The following is a 20,371-nucleotide window of genomic DNA, read 5'->3' as shown; positions in this document are numbered from 1 at the left end:
CTCCATCATCAAGAAGCCATAAAAACATATCTGTGATCATATTCCCACAGGAAGCTACAGTGGGGAGGTGTTCAGAGTAGTGTGTTTATTTTTATTTTATTTTTTATTTGTCTTTGAATATCATTTCAGTATTCATGTGATGACTTTTGTTCTAATTGAAAATCGTAGGGTTAAAATGGTGTTAATTGACCACACCTTCAAAAAGACAAAATGCCCAATATTGTTACTTTCTATAAAAATAACAATATTCAATTAAATATTCTCCCTTCAGCAATTAAATATCATTTCATTACTGCAGAAAACACTTCCTCACAAAATTGTCTGTCACTAATGCTGGGCAATAAAACAATAACTAACAGAGATCCAATATATATACCTTCTTCATATTTACTGTATATATATATATATATATCATTATGATTAATTAATTGTGTCAGGTGGTATAACTCAATTGATCCACCTCAGACAATATTTTGCTGTTTATCAAGTGTTTTTCATTCTCTGCTCATAAAGACGAGTTTAAAACAAGAACCTTCACTCTTAATATAAGTAATAATGTGACGTTTATTGTGACATCACATAGCATATCATTTAGCTAGCTTTTATCCAAAGCGGCCTACAATTTTTGTAATCATTATAACATTTTTGGCCATATCACCCAGCCCTAGTTTAACATAATATATTTGTATAAAAAATACTAGCAGAGGAAAAAAAAGCAAGTTAATGTCAATATTTTGTGTGACTTCTTTTTCATCTATCCTTCTCTCTGGCGTCTTCACTTGTTCCATTTCTTTAACAGTTTCCAGGTACCAGGCAGTGACCTCAGACCCAGGTGATGATACGAGACATTTTGAAAAGTCACGACAGAGAGCTACTGCTGTTCACACATCTGCTTTTGTTGCTGTGATACGTTTTCTCTGAAAGTGTCCCATAGAGTTTAATAACAGCAAACCAAATAAGGAGGCTACACAAGGATTATAGAGACGTAAACATCAGAAATGGTCAAAATGACTCTTGATGATCTTTTACAGTGGATGTGTACTGAATGATTTCACCTCTATCTGCAGATAACAATACTCTATTCTTGGGTAAGGGTTAACTGTTGACTGTAAAAGTCACAACACTCTGAGATTGTTTGTTTTATTCAACCAAAATTACAAAACTCAACAAGATTAAGCTTTTATCATATATGACAATGAAAAGCAGCAAATCAACAAATATGAGACGATTAATTTTGATCCCCAAAACTGAAAATTTGATTTGCAGATTAATTTTCTCACGACATGACTATCTCAGCTCTGCTCTTCACAGTGTGATGATTGAGACTTCAGTGTGTGAGAGATCAGTGTGCGCTGTGGTTGTTCACCTTACACCACACACCTTACTTTTCACGTTTCATACTGACCATGACAATAGTGAATAATAATTATAATATGAACCATGTTAACAGAGCGCTTTCTTTGTTGACAGTCTGGATTCTAGCCCCCTGTGAAGGCAACCATCTGCCCTGCTGACGTAACAAAACACAGCATGGGCAGAGGTAGCTGCAGCTGAACCTCACTTCTGACTTTGATGCAAGTATTTAAATAAATAAAAATGGACGATCTGGTGCCTCATCATCCTCAGTATCACCAGGTTACAGGTATGTATATAATGTGGCTCTTTGCCTAGTTCCCATGTTACCTTCTTTTCCTCTGGGTTTCTACAAATAGAAGCAAACTCTCAAATAACTGGGGAAGGACAGTTCATGATTTTAATATCTCGTCTCTCCAGCTGTCTCGATCCCGCCTTTGTCTCTTTCGGGCCAGTTCTGGGAAGTAGGCGGCGTTGTACGGCCTTTCCCTCTCATTCAGCTCACTCGCAGCCTCCTTGTCCTTTCCTTTGCCGCTCCTCTGATCGATCAGGGCCTGGGCTCGTCTCCTTTCTTCAACCTCCCTCTGTAAACGCTCAGCACGTAATTGTTCCATGGAGCTGGACACGACAGAAGAGACATTATGTTAATGCTCCATGTGGACACTCTCCACAACATCACATTCATATCCCCAATGGTTCAGGAGAAGAACTGATGAAAAAAATATGTTCAGAATTTATGTAGAGTTGAGATTCAGAGAAGGATAACAAAAACAAAAAAGTAATTTGGATAACCTTCATATTCTAAATAACGAGGCTAAAATACTTATTGAATATAATGTTTATTATATAATAAAAAGTTAAAAGCAAGATAAAGATTCAGGTGATTAAAAAATTCCCAGAAAAGCCGTATTCATGTTCTTACCTCTCTCCACTGCTCTTCTTTACCCCCAGGTATCGGTTTAGCCTTTTCTTGCTCTTGTGTCCTTTTTTGTCTTTTACAGCCATTAGTTTTTTCATATTTTTCAATGGATCCAACATATCCTTCAGTCTACGATCCCTCTTCTCTTTCTCCTCCTCACTTACTGCCTTTTTCTTTTCTGTTTCTTTTCTTTCTTCTTTTTTTTCTTCTTTTTCTTGACCCGTTTTCAGGTACCATGGAGTGACCTCAGACCCAGGCTGGGGTCCGAGAGACACCAGCAAGCCGATGGCACGCTCCTGCTTCTCCTGGGGAAAAACAAGGAACACAAATTGGGTCAGACTCAGAATGGAAACAACAGCCGGGATACCCTGATTATTGCTTCAGTGTAAAGAAAGGAACAGTATCAAAATAATGAATAAATCATGTCAGAGGAGAGTGAAAGACATTTTAGCCCCGTCACCTGTTCATCTTTCTTTTCTTTAAGGTAATCTTTATTCCCTTTCTTGTCTGAGGGATCCTCCAGAGGAAACAGATTGAGATGCTCCAGAACTCCACTTCCTCCACTCGGTTCCTCAACAGCCTCATCTGGCAGTAGTCCTTCGGCCTGAAGAGCAGCTCGGGACTTTCTTCTTAGATATTCTGTACGTGCCTGTGAGGAGGAATTGTTATTAACCTTCTTTTCCCAGTTGTTTGACAGGGAAATAAAAGGGAGGCCAGTAAACAGTACAACATTCTTAGGACGTATTTACAGTAGGTGTTTCACTGGATTACATTATATTGAGAGATGTTTGCATTGTCTTCAATCCTATTTACGTAAAGTAATACTTGACTGAACATTATAAACACCAACTATAATGTAGTCCAATACAACACCTACCTACTGCATCGCTGACCTCACTGCCTAAACCTAACTAAATCACCATCTTTACGACAGTATCTGTGACCGTAACTCTGACGGCTCCAGTTTGTGATGCTGTTGAATTGTATACCATTAAACACATTAACAGCATTTTATTCTCTCATCCACCTCATCCTGAACTGCCTGCTGCTGTAAAAACTGAATGTGTCTGGATCAATACAGTTTGATCTGATCTCATCTTTAATCAGTTATAGAAGTAGCTGCCAACTCATTTTCTGTTGATGAACTAATTGATTAAAAGCTTTATTTAAAATACACTTTTGACTTAGTATCAGACTTGAGGGCTTGTGTCGATCTACAAATGACCATCTCAAACATGAGTGTCTGAACAACACAAAGAAACTGGTGGACAGTTTTAGAACCAGACTATTGTATGATGTCTGCCCTTTGACCTCATTGCTTGAACAAACTAAATCACCATCTTTACGACAGTATCTGTGACCGTAACTTTGACGGCTGCAGTTTGTGATGCTGTTGAATTGTATAACATTAAACACATTAACAGCATTTTATTCTCTCATCCACCTCATCCTGACCTGCCTGCTGCTGTAACAACCGAATGTCCCCGGTGTCTGGATCAACACAGTTTTATCTTATCTCATCTTTAATCGGTTATAAAAGTAGCTGCCAACTCATTTTCTGATGAACTAATTGATTAAAAGCTTTATTTACAAATACACTTTTGACTCAGTAACAGACTTGAGGGCTTGTGTCGATCTACAAATGATCATCTCAGAAATAAGTGTAATGATGATGTCTGCCCTTTGAAATACTTGAACCTTTATTAACTATAACCTGCTGCACGGATAAAGATTGATTGATTGATTGACTAATTGATTGATTGATTGATTGATTGATTGACTGATCGATTGATTGATTGACTGATCGATTGATTGATTGATTGATTGATTGATTGATTGGTCCCTCAACGTCTGCAAGACCAAGGAGATGATCGTTGACTTCAGGAAGCTGCAGAGGGGGGGTCATGATCCCATACATAACGATGGAGCTTTGGTGGAAAGAGTTTCCGAGTTCAAGCTCCTCGGTGTGTTCATCACGGATGACATGACCTGCTCTAAACAAGTGGACTCGGCGGTGAAAACTGCACAAAAGCGACTTTACTTCCTAAGGCGACTGAAGAAGTTTGGCATGGCTGCAAAAACCCTGACAAACTTTTACAGATGCACCATCGAGAGCATCCTCTCAGGCTGCATCACTGTCTGGTTTGGTAGCTGCTCCGCTGCTGATCGCAAGGCCCTGCAGAGGGTGGTGAAGACAGCGGAGCGGATCATTGGCTGCCATCTCCCTTCCGTGCAAGGCATCTACAGCACAAGATGCCTGAGAAAAGCACGGAAGATCATCAAGGACCACAGCCACCCAGGCTGTGGACTTCTCACTCTGCTGCCGTCTGGGAAACGCTTTCGGAGCATCCGAGCACGGACTACCAGACTCAAAAACAGCTTCTTCCCCCAGGCCGTAAGGCTTTTGAACAATCAACACTGACCCTCTGAACAGTTACCATGCACATTCTGCTCCACCACCCATACAAATACACTTACTACACATATATTCATATTCATATTATTTAATTTAATATTCCCCACTCCTTCACCCAGTGAACACTTACTGCTGCTTCTTTTTGCAATCTGCTGCTTCATTTTGATATGTTGCTGCTTCGTTCTGCTATATGTTATATGTTATATAGTATGTCATTTTTTAAAATTTTGTAAAAAGCCTGTCTACTGCGTAGATGTTGCCTGTCATGTCACAAGAATTTTACTGCTCCGATGACATTGTCAGTGGTGCATGTGACAATAAACTTTGATTTGACTGACTGACTGACTGACTGACTGACTGACTCATTTACTAATTGATTGATTGATTGATCATCACCTCCTGCTCCGCCCGCTCCACGCGCTTCTGGGCCTCGCGCTCCTCCTCAGCAGCTTGGGCCTCGTCCTTCCTCACGCGCGCGACGTTGTCCTTGTTCCGCACGTGCCAGCTCTTCTTCGGGAGGATGTTCATGGTTGCCTTGACGACTGCTGATGCTGCACGCTAGCGGCTAGCTAGCTCAGAGAGGCTAGCGTCGACTGTAGTCGGATAGATCAAAGGAAACCGGGGGAACAGTTTCCGGTGACGTAAGACCTGAGGGAAGGCGGGGAGTTAGCAAAGCTGCTAAATGACAACACAGATACACACAGTGTTGATGTCAGTGGGCTGGCTACGGCTAAGCTAACGTTAGCATATGTTTGCTACCTCCCAACCTACGCAACACACGTAACTGCGCAGCTTCGACCTTTAACATTTAACTTTCACCTTCACAACAAACGCGTCACTTCAACCATTTTGATACTAAAACAAATTCAAACGGAGATATTGTCGCAGAGAGAAGAGCTGACGATACTCACAGCTGGCAGACAGGAAGTAGTTGAGCCAAACAGGAAGTAAACATTACATAGTGGTGCAGCCTATGGGTGCAGCACCCTGAGTTTGACACTGGAGGTCGCTGTACCTCCTGTTATTATTTAATTGTGCATAGAGGAAACAAAAACATTAAAAAAATCTATTTTCAATGGACAGACACAAGGTGTGAAACTTTTGTAATAATTTATTATAATATACATATGATATAATGATTTTTATAAAAACTGTTTTCACGTAAATAACCGTACCGCATAGGTTTACTCAATATAGACATCTTGATTTCCATCTGTTAAGAACCACAGGATTTTAAATTCAATAATCTTGGTGCAGGATTGTCAGCTAAAACCCAGTCAGCATTGGATTTTAAACATTGGAGTACATACAGGTGCATAAGGTGCTTTTGGATGTCTCACCTTGTTTCATTTCTAAAGATCTGATCCAGACATTTTCAAACAGATGTATAAAAAATACTCAACTTTGAACTATAAACTGTGTCTCTTAAGGTTTCTCCATACAAAAATAAAATTACTCGGTTGTAAAAATTTCACACGTACATTGCCAGAAATCACCTTAAACCCCAGTTTATAATGAGCACAGAGAAACTGTTTTGGCAAAACAGGACAGACGTGTCAATCACCACAACAGTTTTGAAGACAGTGAAAAAAGGTTGAAGGAACCAAATATTTTCCATATGTTTAGTCTTGTACTCCTGCATTATGTATGGGTATGTGAAGCTGTCGACCCAGCTGCTCGATCTGCTTGACCAAGAACTGCTTGTCACGGCCCTCCTGCAAGTCAAACACTGTAAAAGTAAAACTGAATGCCTGTGAGTGTTAGGCAGTCCAATGGCCAGCCTGCATATGATCACAGTTTAAGACCATGTAAGTCTTTACTTTAGAGTGCCCTATAAATGTTAATGCTAATTACTTACCAGTTTTAGCTGCATTCTTAGAAGAGCAACACTTTTCCCATAGACAGAGGCCAAGGCTATGAAATAACACATCACCACACTGTCAGGAAGAAATGAGACAGGATTAAACTTCATAAAATAGAAAATGAAGGACCACATAGTTAGATTGTAAATTATAGGCTTAAATCAACATTTAGGGTTAAATACAGTGCTGTTTACTCCAGAGTAATAATCCTGCAGAAAATAACAAATTGACTCACCACGATAGTGCAAACAGAGGGATGGAGAACGACTGGGAGCCAATGAAGAAGAGGAACTCCTGTGTAGTTTCAGAGAGGTTGTAGAAAGACGTCGGGACGACTGACCACATGTTGGGGAACAAACGGAAAGGACCACAACTCAAAGACGGACGAATCCTGCGAGGACAGAGGGAAACATTTCTCTTCAACAATGTAATACATCATGGAAAAACCTATCCATAAACAAATAATTTCCTTAATCAAAAAGAGCCTCTGTTATATTTGTTAAAGAGAACAATGCAGCAATCAGCACTCACTCGGACAGACTGTAAACCATAACAACTGTGGCCATGCCCCAGCCGAACAGCAGGACCACCAGGAAAAAGAAGGTGGAGGTGGTGGAGCGAAACGTCCTGTTTGCTGGTCGGCAGTTATGGAAGAGCGTGATCTGAGGGGGGACAGTGATGATGAGACGTGAGACACTTTTAGGGACAAAACCAAGTGGAGTTGGTTGACATGTTTTTACAGCAACGTCTTCACCTTCTTGAGGTAAAAGATGATGATGAACTTGATGGTATTGATGAGCGGCAGCAGAGGGCAAAAAAGAGTCCCAGTCCAAACAACAGCCTGACCATAAACAAGGCCGAGCACGTTGGAGGGAACCACAAACTCCTGCCGACCCACCCACTGGGCCAGCTTACAGGAACATTTGTCCACCACGATCCTGACACACACAAAAAACACAGTCACATAACTAAACAACTTACTCTCAGCACAGTCTGTGTATACATTTTTCATAAATTGATTTTTACCTGCGGGGAAACTCCACCAGGACGAGCACAGCGATGTTGATGAGGAGGTCAAATAGTGTCAGTTTGTACATCTCCTGTCCGATACGTGTTTCCCAGCACTAAAGCATGAGACAAACATGTAAAACACGTGCATGTGTGTATCCTAGGTAGTCATGTTAACTTCTGACTATGTTTCTCTACAGTAACCTACATACAAGATTTAATTGAATCTTCATGGTATTTTATTAAATTCTCTAAAGTGTCAGGACATGAGGCAGTTAGCTACTATCATCATGAGTTAATGAAAATCTTGTTGGGCAAAAAAAAATTCTATCACTGATATATGACTTATTAGACAGTAGCAGATTTACTTGTTTTCTTGCAGAATTATTTAATTTATAACTAAATAAACCTTAAGACCTGTTTAGTTGAGCATTCTCTTAACTCATTGGATTGAATCTACCTGCTTTATTTCAATCTATATAATTATTAAACATTTTCTCAATTTATTTTGTTGTTCATTGTATTGTTGTGTTTTATTTCAATGTTGTAATTTAACTGTATTGTTCACCAGCTTGTTTTGCAGCTTTGCATGAAAGGCGCAATATCCTATAACTACTTAACATCCCACTACTTTAACATAGTCCCTGCCTCTAGGATGTGTTGTTGCAAAATGTCAACACATTTCAGGAAGTTGGATTAGAAAATGTCTCATCTCAAACTGCAGAATTTTATCATGTTTCTTATTTTCAAGTGTTCCCTCTGGGTTTTGTCTTAAATAGCCGGTACTTGTTTTGGCTTGGTGCGACTCATTCGATCCTATTAATAAAAAAAAAGCATCTTTGAAAAAAACAAGCATGCACTCAAAGGCTGTCAAGTGTTACTTACGGGGTATAAATTATAGTTGTACTTGCAAAGTGTACAATTTGCACTATTTATGTTCCCATCGCAGGTGATCTGACGCCACAGGGTGAAGAGGAGAACTCCCAGACTCACAAGTCGCAGGAACACGGCCCTGGACAGGGAGAACAAAATGACTATCCACTGTTCTCATACTAAGATTACTTGAGTTACTGAAGAGATTCTTCAGCTTAAATCTATACACGATTATCCCATGGAAACACCAGTGCAAACCTTAGTAGTGCCACTATGACAGTGCCGCTGGGGGAGTATCTCTCTATTAGGGCGATCTGGTCACACATCATAGGCACCAGGAAGTTCCCAGTGGTGATGACGATGGAGGGAAGATACTCATAAAACAAACCCAGGATGCCTTGCACCGCGATATTTTTCTGTTTGGATGATATGAGAGCTGACATGTCACATATGAGTTGAACAAGACAACCTAAGCATCACCTCTTGGCTCTAGCATGATTTACCTGGCTGAAGTCGGCGGCCAGAAAGATGCTGTAGAAGGCTGCTCCAATGAGCCCAAAAGCAACCAGGTGCAAAAAAATACGTAGAGAGTATAGAAAAACTTTTTGACACGAGGTCAGAGCAGCTGCCCGTTTCTTTAATCTCTCCTCCTCCAGATCCACCTGACGGAGACAGAGAGTACAGAAGGGGGGGGGGGGGAGGGGTCAGTAACTACTGTGTAAAACTGCAGAGAGATAAACTGACACATGTCGGTCACGTTTCTCTTCTTCTGCCCTAATTCTTGCTAAGTGGGACGGATCCCCTCTGACCTGCAGCCGGTAGTGGATGTTTTTCTGTTTCAGTCTGGTATCTCGGTCTCTGAGGCAACTGTAGTCCCAACCGGTGAACACTACCATGCTGTAGATGCCCATGGTGCGGCCTCCCGTTGCCACGGCAACCCGAGCGTTAGTCCCCATGCTGTGTGGGAGAGGAGGATGCACTGAAAGCTCGACTCAGGCACTGACCCTTCGCTGAGACGCTACACAAACACACACAGACACACACTCCACATACTGACTGTTGATGCTGAATGTGAACGTGTTTGTACGACTCACCGTGCTATGATACAAATGAGACAGAAGGCGAAGTAGAACACGGCAGTCAGGATGTAGGCCAGGGGAAGGTTGTAGGTGACGTTCTCGTTCTCCACCACTTTGTCGTTGTAGAAGCCGTAAAACAGATAGGAATACTCCATAAAACCCTGAGCAAAGAGGAGAGGATCAGAAACTCGGATGTTCTTAAATATTTGTTGACTTTCATCAGCAGAAGATAAAGGAGGAGGAGCCTACAGCCACTGAGGTCATGTCCACTGTATTTTTGATGGAAGATGGGGATGACTTTCAGTTTTGTGTAAAGGGTAAGGGTGCTAAGTGTTGAGCCTGCTATCATTTTGATAACTTACTTTATTAACTTTTATTTTAAAATGTACACTTCAGCTCCCATCTATTTCAGTCTGTTATGTACAGTATCTGGTATTTTTAACTTTATAACCACATATATTTATTTGTGCACTCATAAGACAATAGTCACAGATGCCTTATTGAATGATTAGAATAAAGTAGACTTTATTATTTATTTATTTGCTTTCTTGCTGAGACTCAGATGTGAGAATCAACACCAATCTCATGTCTATTCATGTCTCCAGCTCCAAATATGGAGACAGACAAAAAGCAATAGTCTGTGGGTCCACAAATAGCTAATATCTTAGTGTTGCACTATTGCTTGGATGTAAGCAGTTTCTTCTTGTAGTGTTTTATCCGAAACAAGTCACAGACCTCAGTGTTTCTTAAATCCAGGTTTTGTCAGTTCTGTCATGGAGAGTCCAAGCTCTTATATGTGAAAAGTGTGGAGGATCATGTTCAGTGGTTCACATGCTGCAGTTTCTCACCGTTCCCGACAGAAAATCCAGGAAGTATTGATAGAACACCGTTTCATTAGGATTAGGGTTATACGCAATACATTGACCTGCAAAACACAAAAACAATATTATTTCTACAGGTTCTTCTGCACTTCTCTGATTGAACCGGCCTTTTGTTTTAGACCTACGGTTTTAGGATTAACTCAATCTAGATTCATTTTTACAGTTTAGAAGAATAAAATGGCTTTCATTCCTAAAATGTATTTTTTTCCTCCTTTGACAAATCAAAATGTCTGCAGTGAAAAATGTTTATTGTAACCACTATGTTTTTAATGAATAATAAACTTCTCATAGTTACATTTTTCTCCAGTGTTTTGGGATCTTGCACCTGAGCATTCTTTCTTATTAATCCTGAGTAAAAACCCCTGAATGATAACATGGACTCTACAATCACCCCGGCCTTGGGGGCTGTTGCCTAGAAACTGGTGCATCAAACTGTGAGGACGTTTCCTGTTTACAACGTAAATAACTAAGCCAAAACTTAAAAATGAAACCAAGAACCATGAAAACACAATGTTTGTTCAAAACTAAATGTTGTGGGCTACCAAACTGGATCTTGGACACATGATTACCGGTGCTATTATCGAGGCTTGAGCCAACATATCTGAAGACGATTCTGGGGGCGAGGACAAATCCAGCGATCAGAAAGAAGGAAACAAAGTTGAGCACCACCAAGAATCTCAGGAAAAGAAAGTAGGAGTGGACACCACTTCCAAAGTTTCCTGCGGAGGAAGAACAAGAGGCTTGATTGAGTACACTTGTTCACATTTGTTTGAAAGAATACACATTGTGATTTGTAATCTGAAAAAAGCTTTTGAAACCAAGCTCCTTCATTTCTATAAGAAATAATCAAATGTGTACCTCCAATCTTTTGCAAAGTCTTGTGCCACAGTGCAAAAACATAGAGAACTTGTTTGGAGTTGTCTTGAAGTTTACGCAGAGATTTGGTTTTCTTCCGTTTCCAAGACTCAGCTCGGGAAACCACGGGAACCTTCATCTGCTGCACCTGCCTGTGGAGGACAAGTGTTAACTGTGACTCTGGAGGAGTTTAGTTTCATTATTTGTAAGACTTTATGTTTGGTAATTTCTAGTTATAGGAAACTGGGAACAGTGTTTAGTTGATATATTGTAAGTTAATGAATTCCAATTTATTGCTGATTGAACCTGGGGGAGCATTTTTTCAGTGTACAGCTGAACACGCAAATGTGTGGAAAAAAGGAACAACAATATTTTAAACATTAAGATTCCATTAATTAACGAAAAGAACAAATGATTATATTATATAATCATTTGTTCTTTTTGTTTAAACCCAAGTATATAATTTATATACTTGGGTTTAAACATTGTTTTCAAGAAAATGCATATTTTCCCTATAATCTACAAAATTACGTAGTCATTTTCCAGGAAATGTCTTATATTTTGTTAAAACCTGTCTCAAGAAGATTTTTATCCAATAAATGACTAATGGTCCTCTAAATCTTAACAAGTACTTTTGGTACCTCACAGCTCTTTTCAGACTCATGGGCAGTGGGATGCTCCTGAGTTCCCGGGGCTCGCTGGTGCCCTCCTCATCCTCCTCTGTGTTCCAGTTGAACTGAGGATAATTCTGATTTGAGTCTTGAGATGAAACTCTGCGTGACCTCAGCGAATGCTGCTCACTAGGGTAACTGCTGCTCCCTGTGAGCGAGCAGTGCAGCCAAGGAGGGAAAACAGCAAAAGGAGATCAATCCAGAAGTTTGTATCATGACAGTTCACTCACATTACAATGGGATTTCATATCAACAGTTACATTATTTAGATAGTCAGGCAATTCAGATTTAAAATGAATAATATGAACAAAGGCAAAAGACAAACCTTCTGTGTATTCATACACTCCACTTGAGTCTTGTAGTTCACTGGCCATTTCTCTGATTCAGTTCAACACAACCACCATTAAAAAAATCTATTCCTCAGTAACATCTAATATTTCACCAACAACAGACTGAGAATCAAGCAAATGTTGAAGCAGCTTGTCATGAGGAAATGTCGCTGATCCTGGAATCCTTCCCGTCGACTTCTCTCACGGACTTTACTCCCTTTTTAACTGGACACACAGGTACTTCCTTGTGCGCTTTAACCCATTATATCCAGGGAGATAGTTACCACTGCTGTTCTTATGTGTTCACTGAACCAACAGTGTTGCTGTGGGAACCATAGAAATGTGTCATGACTCGAAGCCATGAGGGATTACTTTTTGGATTCATTGCAGGAAGTGAACTTATGAAAAACACATCATCAATCATGTAAGTAAATAATGTGAATTCATCAGGGATGTGGTTAACTATGGGATCAAACTAGGGTAACTAATATTCTGCACTTGTAAAAATGTTAATGTTGTAGTTGTATATCACTTGCTGTGTGTGTGTGTAAAAGAGGTTTGTCGTTTTAGCAACTTTTAATGTATAATAATTTTATAAGGGATAAATTTGTGCAGGAATATTTTAACAGTTTGTGAGAGACAGACACACAAAGGTCCTATATTTGCATGATGAAATACAAACAAGAATTTCTTGACCCAGTCCTAACACTTGTTAACTACACCCACTGGCTCTTAGCTGAGAGAAAGCAATGAAACTCTGTTGTGAGGTTACTACACAGGTGTGTTTGTGTTCACTGAGGCTGCAGAGTTAATGATTTTCCAGACCGACAGGTGAAATCATTTGACAAATAGAAACCTTTTTCCACAAGTTTTATCTTAATGCATTACACAAAGTCACCATGAAGTTTATAAGGAACAAATAATTCACCCACAACCACATCAGGTAGACTTTAAAAAGAGAAGACACGTAACATTGGTGAGGACTGGCTGAAGTAGGGTCACTCCACATGTAACACTAACAGAGAAGGGAGTGTTACAGTTGGTGAAGGATACGAAGGCAAAGACACGTAAACAACACTCTGTTGTAGTCATAAAAATAAAATAAAAGTATTTCTGTAAGGGTTGAGGTTTGGCACAGAAACGACAAAGGGAAGCAGCAAACCATAAAATCTATGTAATGACGTTTTGATTCTGCATTCAGGCATGCTCATATAAAACAAATTTCTTTTGGCAGAAACAGATCATTCCAAAAATCTTCATTTTCTGCCGTTTCAGTTTGATCATTTTGTTTATGTATAACCTTAGATTAGTCTTGTGTGATTTGCAATTTTTTTTATGGTGTGACATTTATCAATACTGGAAAACATTGTATTTAACATTGTGATATCACTTCCACTGTATCGTCCAGACGCAACTGTGCTGTTTTCCTGACGTTGGCAATATTTTTCTTATACGATGTTAACGTGCCACATTTTGTATCAAACGTTTGGTCCCAACCCTGAATGGTCCCCCGATGGCAGTACAGACGTTTTGGCAGTGAGTGGACTGTTGCTGTTTTTCACATGGCACTCTCTTCACTGGATGCAACACTGCTATAGAGATGTCAGTGCATGCAATACCCTGATATGAGCTGAGAGGAAAAATCAAACACAAACAGAGAAACATCTCGGATTCACAGGATCAGGGGAGAAAACTATTTTACACAGAAATAATTAACCACTAATAATAACGCTGAAAATGCTTCAGCTTATCTAAACACATACAGAGGTCCTTGTGTTGTTGGGCAGCGATATAGATGGAATCTGGACCTTGCTGTGCTCTGTCAAGACCAAATTTGTTTCACTGTGCACCACAATCCATGTATTATCTACATCTAACTAGAAACTCAATTTAGTTGAGGTTGTTTGCTGTTGGTGTTGATTTGAGATCGAAACAGCAGCAAAATCCGTTTTGTTCCATACAATTTATAAATTACAATCACACATGCTCAGACAAAAACAACATCCTCAATTGAAATTGCGTGAAAAGCAAACAGAAGTCTGGTTTAGGAAAATCAACAAATGTGCAGTTGCCTCAGGGAAGTTCCAGGCATGGCTGCATCAGCCCGGTGAGCTGGAAGCCAGGAGGAGAGGGGCGGCGAACCGTGTGTGGTTAAACGTAAAGTTGTTTAGTTGTTTAAACACTTAAACACATATTATTTGTTGAAATCATCTTCACGTCCTGAAAGCCATAAATGAAATTATGAAAAAATGCTGATATCTGTGGCCAAATGTAATGATCGGCCGGCCCTACCAGTCGGTCACTAACTGACCTGTCTGCACCAACCCTACTCGTGCTCTCACTGTGCATGACCAGATCTTCACAAGCGGGAGATGTACACCGCTGAAACCGAGATGAATTTAGCAAGTCAAGGATAAACTTGCTTCTAGGAGTTGCTTCACCTAAATGCGCTTTGGGGGCATAGATTTGACAAGAGGACTGAAGAAAGGGGGTCGGATGAATCAGTCCTAAATGTAGCCTGCTCTTAGCTTCTTCAGGTCCACCTACCCTAGCTTTAAAGGTCGTAACATTCCAGTGCATTTGGGCACCACGTGAAGACCTCTTCTCCTGGCCGAGACCAGACTAGTTTAGGGGCAACATAGAGATGTTTCTATCTATCTACAGAGGGACTGGTGTTATGACTCAGGCCATTACAGCTGAGCCCTGAAGTCTATGCCATGCTAATGTGTTTTCCATCACTATCCATTCATCCTTTACTCCAGTATAAACGTACTGTAACACAATACTGAGTGCTGCTGGAATGATTTGTTGGTTGTGGTTAGTACACAAGATAATTCTGATGGTTACACTGGTTTGTCAATGACGAGCGATACACCTCCAAACCCACTTAGGACTGAGAATGATAACTTGAAGTAAATCACACAGTAAGTACAGGCAGACGCCGAGGTTACCTCTCACAATACAAAAGTAACATTCATTGTGCTCAAACATTCCTACACCAGTGTTCACAGTCCTTGTATATGAAAAGTCTCCAGTGGCGACCAGTTACCGACATTTACATGTGACATTTTTGTCTGACTCGGTGTATTTGCATTTAATAAAATTGAGTTGAACTTTTCTCACTGGAAATCTTGTTGGCCTCGTATTGGTGTTGTGAGTGTTGGTGCAAAGGATGAAAATAGCTCATGTCCGAAAAAGCATCACCTCGTTTTTTTTTATCATACCTTTAGTCTGTTTTTTCTCCAGGTTTCTCGTTCACTTCTTCTACTTTCCCTCCCTCTCTTTTCTCCTCCTTTTCCCCTCGCCTCCCTTCCCTTCTCCCTCCCCCCAGCACCCTGCCCACTACTATGCAGCCAACAGCGATGATGTGCATGATGAAGTAGATGGACGACCAGTAGTTGATAGTGTCGGAGGCCTGGAGCAGCACAAAGCCCATGCACATGTAGTCGTAGGCCCTCATCTTCAAGAACCAGTGGACCCAGTCGAAGACGTTCTGGCCACGAGGACCCAGTTTGGCTCGGACGGAGGCTTCCATGGCCGACTCGGCTGCGATGCACAGGGGGATGGTGAGGAAGGAGAAGTAGTAGCCGACGTGTAGTCCGTGCCAGTAGGCGCTGATGAACATAGTCCAGCCCGCCCTGAGATATGAAGAAAGAGAGGAGAGATGTGAAAGTCATACAGAAACACAGCTCCCATTAAGTGGTACACAACCAGCAGCACACAACCAGCCTCACTTGAGAGCGTAGGCTTTGAAGGGGGAGTTGGGGTAGATGTAGTGATGCAGCCACCACTGCACCGTCATGTTCCAGTAACGCATGCCGTGTCGGACCTTCACACAGAAGTCCGTGTTGTAGCAGTCAATGTTCTGGATGGTTTTGAAGTCGTATTCTTCTTCAACTGAGGGATCAGGACTGAAGACATTTTATAAAGAGAAAAAGAGAAGAAACTGACGTAAATACAAAATGAATGTAACAAAACCATAACCCACACACGTTAAAAAATGTCAGTTAGCCATGAAGTCCCATTTTACTGCATAACTATATTTACAGAGGTGGAAATATTGATGCACACTCTTGTAATCTACTTGGTGATGTACCTGTAGTTGACTGTGGGTCCTCCTCCCGGTTTGCACAACGCCTTTTCTGGATAACAGCCCAGACCTGCACTGATACAACCGGCCTCAGCTCCACACCAGGCCGCATAGAAACGCATCCGAAACACGAAGAACACAGCTATCATGTAGAACAACCTGGTAAAAAAGAAAACAGAGAAATCTTCATATTACTAAATAACAACTCTGTTCATTTTATGCCTACTTTATCTATCTTTTATAAAATTATTACCAAAATAGTGTGATTACATGAATGTTTAACAATTCTAATACCCAACATTGTTATGTTTATTAAAAGACATTATCGGGGCAGTAATGCTTTTTCACAATACCTGAAGAAATAGTTTTGATCCAGGAAGTCGTCCGTGCGAACATAAGCCAGAGGAAAGACGGAGTTTACGGCCAGGAACAGAGCGCCGTAGACCGGCACCAGCTTCAACCGCTGCAGGCATGGTGCCAAGCCGGGGAGGGCGAGCGGCGCCGGCTGCGTCAGCCAATCAACGTACGTTTGGAAGCGAAAGAAGGGACCTTTACCGAGATGGGCCGATGAGATAAAGGGATAAAGGCAGTGTTGAGAAGACAGTGGCAGACACAAATGGACAAACGTGATAATGTAAGACACAAGGGGGGAAACAAGTGGAGGACGATGGGGTTCAAATGATGAGAGGGTGTTTTTGGAGAACAGAGGAAAAAAAAACAAAAAGAGAAATATTTAAAAATTGATGCAGTTAGGATATAATACTGAAGACAGTATGGACTCACACAATATTGGACAAGAAGCAGAGAGCGAGACAAAAAGAGACAACAGTTAAAATTCATGCAAAAGCAAATGGATCAACAACAACAGCTCACACACAACAGCATGCACAATATTCAAATATTGACTTTACATCTCAACTGAAAAAAGAGAGAAGATTCTGAAGAGACATTTCTACGTACCGGTCATTATACCGACATAACAGTAGCTATAGGACAGAATATCGTAGAGAGAAGGCTCCTCGGACAGACCCCCGACCACAGGAGACTTAGAGAAAGAGCTCACGTCCATTTTCTTCTTCATGTGGAAAGTTTTCACCTCATTGGCTAAACTCACCATCTGGGGTAAAAACAGAAAGACAGAAAAAAAAGTTCAACAAAGATCGTGTTGTTAGAGGAATCTGCAGATGTCTGCTCCTGTGTTTCTGTACCTTGAGGGTGAGAAGGAGCTGGACGGCATTGGCGAAAGGTGTCGGTGGGGGGAGACCGAACCAGGTGACCAGCCGGAAGAAGAGCAGGTAGAGAAAAGTCCAGCTGAGACTCAGTGCTGGGGCATGTCTTGTAGACACAGGACAAAAGTTAGCAGTGAGTTCATGTGTTATGTCTGTACAGTTACAAAAAGTACTAAGCGGGTTTCCATGAAACTTGATGAAATCAACATTTGAACTGACTATAGTCTAACTAATACTTAATGGAATTTAAGGGAGTTGTTGAGCCTCATGCTGTACTGAGTGACATTCTAGTTTATATATTTGTTTACAGTTGAAAAACCACAATTATTTAAAATAAATGTGACACAAAGACATTCACATGTACACAAAAGCTAGAAGTAAAGGAAGAAACAGAAGGTCCAACAATCAGTATGGTAATTCATGGGTTACCAGTGGTGGTTTAATGTTTTTTAACCTGCAGCTATTTGATGATGGATTCATCGTTTTAGTGTCTTAAAAAATGTGGTGCAGATCCTGACTTTTGCGCTAACAGTGATATATAGTGATAATGAATTTTGGAAATATGTTTATCACTCACTTCCAGCTGCTCTTTATAATGATCCATGTTCCAATCACCGTCACCAGAGAGTGGAGTGTGTGGATGTTGCAGGTGGCGATGGTGATGGAGAGGCCCAGGAGAAGCGCTGCCCCCTGCTTCCCTGGCGGACCTGAGATCAAAGCAAAGTTACACAATCAAACCACAAACAGGAAGAGGGGGGAACAGTGTGAAATTCTCACTGCTTTTAACTGCTTTTGAATTTACTGTCAATCAAAGCAGGTGGAACCCAAATGCAACAGGTTCGTCAACAGAGGTTTAAAATGCTGGTGAGGTATGTGGGGATTCATACGTGTTCACACTCTAGACAGAGGTCGTACAATCGTCCATTTCATTTCAGATGCTTTTCTCCATTAGACTGAAAAGGAAACAAAGAAAAATGACATACGTATGATATTTTCCACTCTTGAACAAAATACCCACTGAGGTAACGGAAGAGGAATCCAGCTGGGATAGAGGCAGCAAGAATCCCCAAGTACACCAGCTCATCGGGGGACATGGCTCTGCCGGCACAGGAACACGACTCAGCTCCAAACTTATGGAAAACAATGCAAATATGACGAGTCAATACAACACATTGTAATACACTGCAGCAAATGACCCACTGCCTTGGTGAAGCAGATAATTCCAACAGGTGTTTGTGGTGATTCACATAATATTGCAAATTGTAGGTAAAACTTTTTCCATAACATCTCCATATAAAGAGAAAGGGCTGTGTTTAAATGAAGTTATGTGAAGAAATAAGGCCTGAGGAGTTTGTAAGAAGAACATCACAACTTTGAGACTGTACAGACTAGTTTACTTTACTTTATCCCATGCCTGATTTCTGACATTTAACAGCTACTTCATATACAGTTTATTACAATAGTTTCCAATTTAGGTCAGGTCACTCCAAAGTGTCCCTAAATAAATCTGTTAAGATTGTTTATTGATGTGAAAAAGATTTAAACAGATGTTCTCTTGCACAAATGTATGAGTTTTTTCAATCCTACTTTATTTTTTGTATATGATTGGATCATTTGACTTTGAGCTTCAAACGACTCCAAAAATGAAACTGTGTTCGACAATATCTCATTAGTTGAGCTGCTGCAACATTTGTTTCTTAAAGTGCACTTTAAATTGGAGAAGTCCCCAAAGCTGCATGGTAGCTGAGTTGTATTAATAGTGCAATATTTCCTTCCATGTAGTGGAGTAGAAGTATACAATCAAATGGGAATACTTAGTACGATAAGTACAAGATACATTTTATGCTTATGTAATAGTACTTTCCAACACTGGGGCGTGTTATAGTAGGCACGTTGTAACCTTGTTTAGATAAGTGCAATACAAATACACTTTATCTGACTGAAGTTCTTGAATCTTTCTTTTATCTCAGGGTCTCATCTTTCCAGTGTCAGCTCAGAGAGAAGTGACTAAGTTTTGAGCAGCAACATTTGAGAAATCTTCAGTTTGTATTTCCCCACATGTCCAAGTGTGAAGTAAACACCACCACGGTTAATGCAACATCCCGGAAGGAGCAGGAAACACGAAGCAGCGATGGATGTGGACGTTGAATTACAAAAGGTTCATGAATACGTTAAAACAGAAACGTTACATAACATGGCTGAACATGTCTGAGCTACTTACATTTGTAACAAAGCAGCCATGTTTTGTCATTAAGCAGTGGAAATGTTTATATTAAATGAATGCACCGTTTAGGAACATGTCGATCACATGCTGTTCTGTTTCTGCTTTAAACATAACATGACACCGGGCGGAACAGAAAGAACGGAGGTTTACCCGGGTCTGCGTTTACCGTTAAAACGTGTTCATACAAATCACTCACTACTTTAGTCACCAACAGTTACATTAACAAGCAGCTAAACTTTCCATTACTCACGAGTGTTTAATCTCTCCTCTCAGAGGGCTCCAGGCACCAGATGAGCTTTAACATCCACAACGCAGTCCTGCTAACATCTACTGCTTTTAGTTCCGGGTCGAGGGAATATGACGTCGTATGGTGCACCAGGACGGTACTACTTCTACTGCAGGGGTGTGGACCTCTGCACTCTGTTATTCAGGCGCTGTGCAGGCAACATTTATGAAGCAACATGCTCCCTATTTACAGACTTTATAAAGATCTGCACTCATGGTACCAAGAAATATCAAAATATATCATTCATAACTATTTAAATACCCAAATGTATAATTTATAACTATTAAATAAACAAG

The 20,371-nt window shown here is 40.6% G+C and overlaps 3 protein-coding genes across 3 annotated transcripts; all 3 read right to left on the bottom strand.

Annotated features, from left to right (window-relative positions):
- Positions 1 to 546: 546 nt before the first annotated feature.
- On the bottom strand, positions 547 to 5,641 carry leng1 (leukocyte receptor cluster (LRC) member 1). The gene is made up of 5 exons (XM_061081037.1): positions 5,600 to 5,641; positions 5,085 to 5,336; positions 2,733 to 2,921; positions 2,276 to 2,577; positions 547 to 1,971 (listed from the first exon to the last, which is right to left on the bottom strand). Exons 2-5 carry the CDS (start codon positions 5,214 to 5,216, stop codon positions 1,746 to 1,748), a joined length of 849 nt encoding a protein of 282 aa, XP_060937020.1. The 5' UTR covers positions 5,217 to 5,336; positions 5,600 to 5,641; the 3' UTR covers positions 547 to 1,745.
- A 142-nt stretch (positions 5,642 to 5,783) lies between these two features.
- Positions 5,784 to 12,453, bottom strand: tmc4 (transmembrane channel-like 4). The gene is made up of 16 exons (XM_061081503.1): positions 12,243 to 12,453; positions 11,888 to 12,065; positions 11,250 to 11,398; positions 10,961 to 11,110; positions 10,359 to 10,435; positions 9,526 to 9,671; positions 9,241 to 9,388; positions 8,935 to 9,093; positions 8,690 to 8,847; positions 8,444 to 8,570; positions 7,577 to 7,674; positions 7,305 to 7,488; positions 7,082 to 7,212; positions 6,786 to 6,941; positions 6,547 to 6,625; positions 5,784 to 6,403 (listed from the first exon to the last, which is right to left on the bottom strand). The coding sequence occupies exons 1-16, from the start codon at positions 12,289 to 12,291 to the stop codon at positions 6,311 to 6,313; spliced, it is 2,082 nt and encodes a 693-aa protein (XP_060937486.1). The 5' UTR covers positions 12,292 to 12,453; the 3' UTR covers positions 5,784 to 6,310.
- Positions 12,454 to 13,099: 646 nt separating this feature from the next.
- On the bottom strand, positions 13,100 to 20,128 carry mboat7 (membrane bound O-acyltransferase domain containing 7). Its single transcript, XM_061080561.1, has 9 exons — positions 20,040 to 20,128; positions 18,584 to 18,695; positions 18,143 to 18,272; positions 17,545 to 17,671; positions 17,297 to 17,453; positions 16,690 to 16,885; positions 16,343 to 16,495; positions 15,981 to 16,157; positions 13,100 to 15,884 (listed from the first exon to the last, which is right to left on the bottom strand). Exons 2-9 carry the CDS (start codon positions 18,657 to 18,659, stop codon positions 15,473 to 15,475), a joined length of 1,428 nt encoding a protein of 475 aa, XP_060936544.1. The 5' UTR covers positions 18,660 to 18,695; positions 20,040 to 20,128; the 3' UTR covers positions 13,100 to 15,472.
- Positions 20,129 to 20,371: the final 243 nt, after the last annotated feature.

This window comes from Limanda limanda, chromosome 11 (genome assembly GCF_963576545.1).
Source record: "Limanda limanda chromosome 11, fLimLim1.1, whole genome shotgun sequence".
NCBI classification, from domain to species: Eukaryota; Metazoa; Chordata; class Actinopteri; order Pleuronectiformes; family Pleuronectidae; genus Limanda; species Limanda limanda.
The sequence above is the reverse complement of the archived record's forward strand: the minus strand, read 5'-3'. Positions and strand labels throughout refer to the sequence as shown.

Excerpts from the sequence above, each read along its gene's own strand:
- leng1 (XM_061081037.1), bottom strand. The coding sequence starts at position 5,216 with ATGAACATCCTCCCGAAGAAGAGCTGGCACGTGCGGAACAAGGACAAC. Across the intron at positions 2,922-5,084 it reads TGGAGCGGGCGGAGCAGGAG|GCACGTACAGAATATCTAAG; the intron begins GTGATGATCAAT and ends TCCTCCTCACAG. Across the intron at positions 2,578-2,732 it reads AAGAAAAGAAAGATGAACAG|GAGAAGCAGGAGCGTGCCAT; the intron begins GTGACGGGGCTA and ends GTTTTTCCCCAG.
- tmc4 (XM_061081503.1), bottom strand. The coding sequence starts at position 12,291 with ATGGCCAGTGAACTACAAGACTCAAGTGGAGTGTATGAATACACAGAA. Across the intron at positions 10,436-10,960 it reads AAGCCTCGATAATAGCACCG|GTCAATGTATTGCGTATAAC; the intron begins GTAATCATGTGT and ends TGTGTTTTGCAG. Across the intron at positions 6,404-6,546 it reads TAAGAATGCAGCTAAAACTG|GAGGGCCGTGACAAGCAGTT; the intron begins GTAAGTAATTAG and ends TTTGACTTGCAG.
- mboat7 (XM_061080561.1), bottom strand. The coding sequence starts at position 18,659 with ATGTCCCCCGATGAGCTGGTGTACTTGGGGATTCTTGCTGCCTCTATC. Across the intron at positions 16,886-17,296 it reads TTATGTCGGTATAATGACCG|GTCCCTTCTTTCGCTTCCAA; the intron begins GTACGTAGAAAT and ends ATCTCGGTAAAG. Across the intron at positions 16,158-16,342 it reads GGACCCACAGTCAACTACAG|TCCTGATCCCTCAGTTGAAG; the intron begins GTACATCACCAA and ends AAATGTCTTCAG.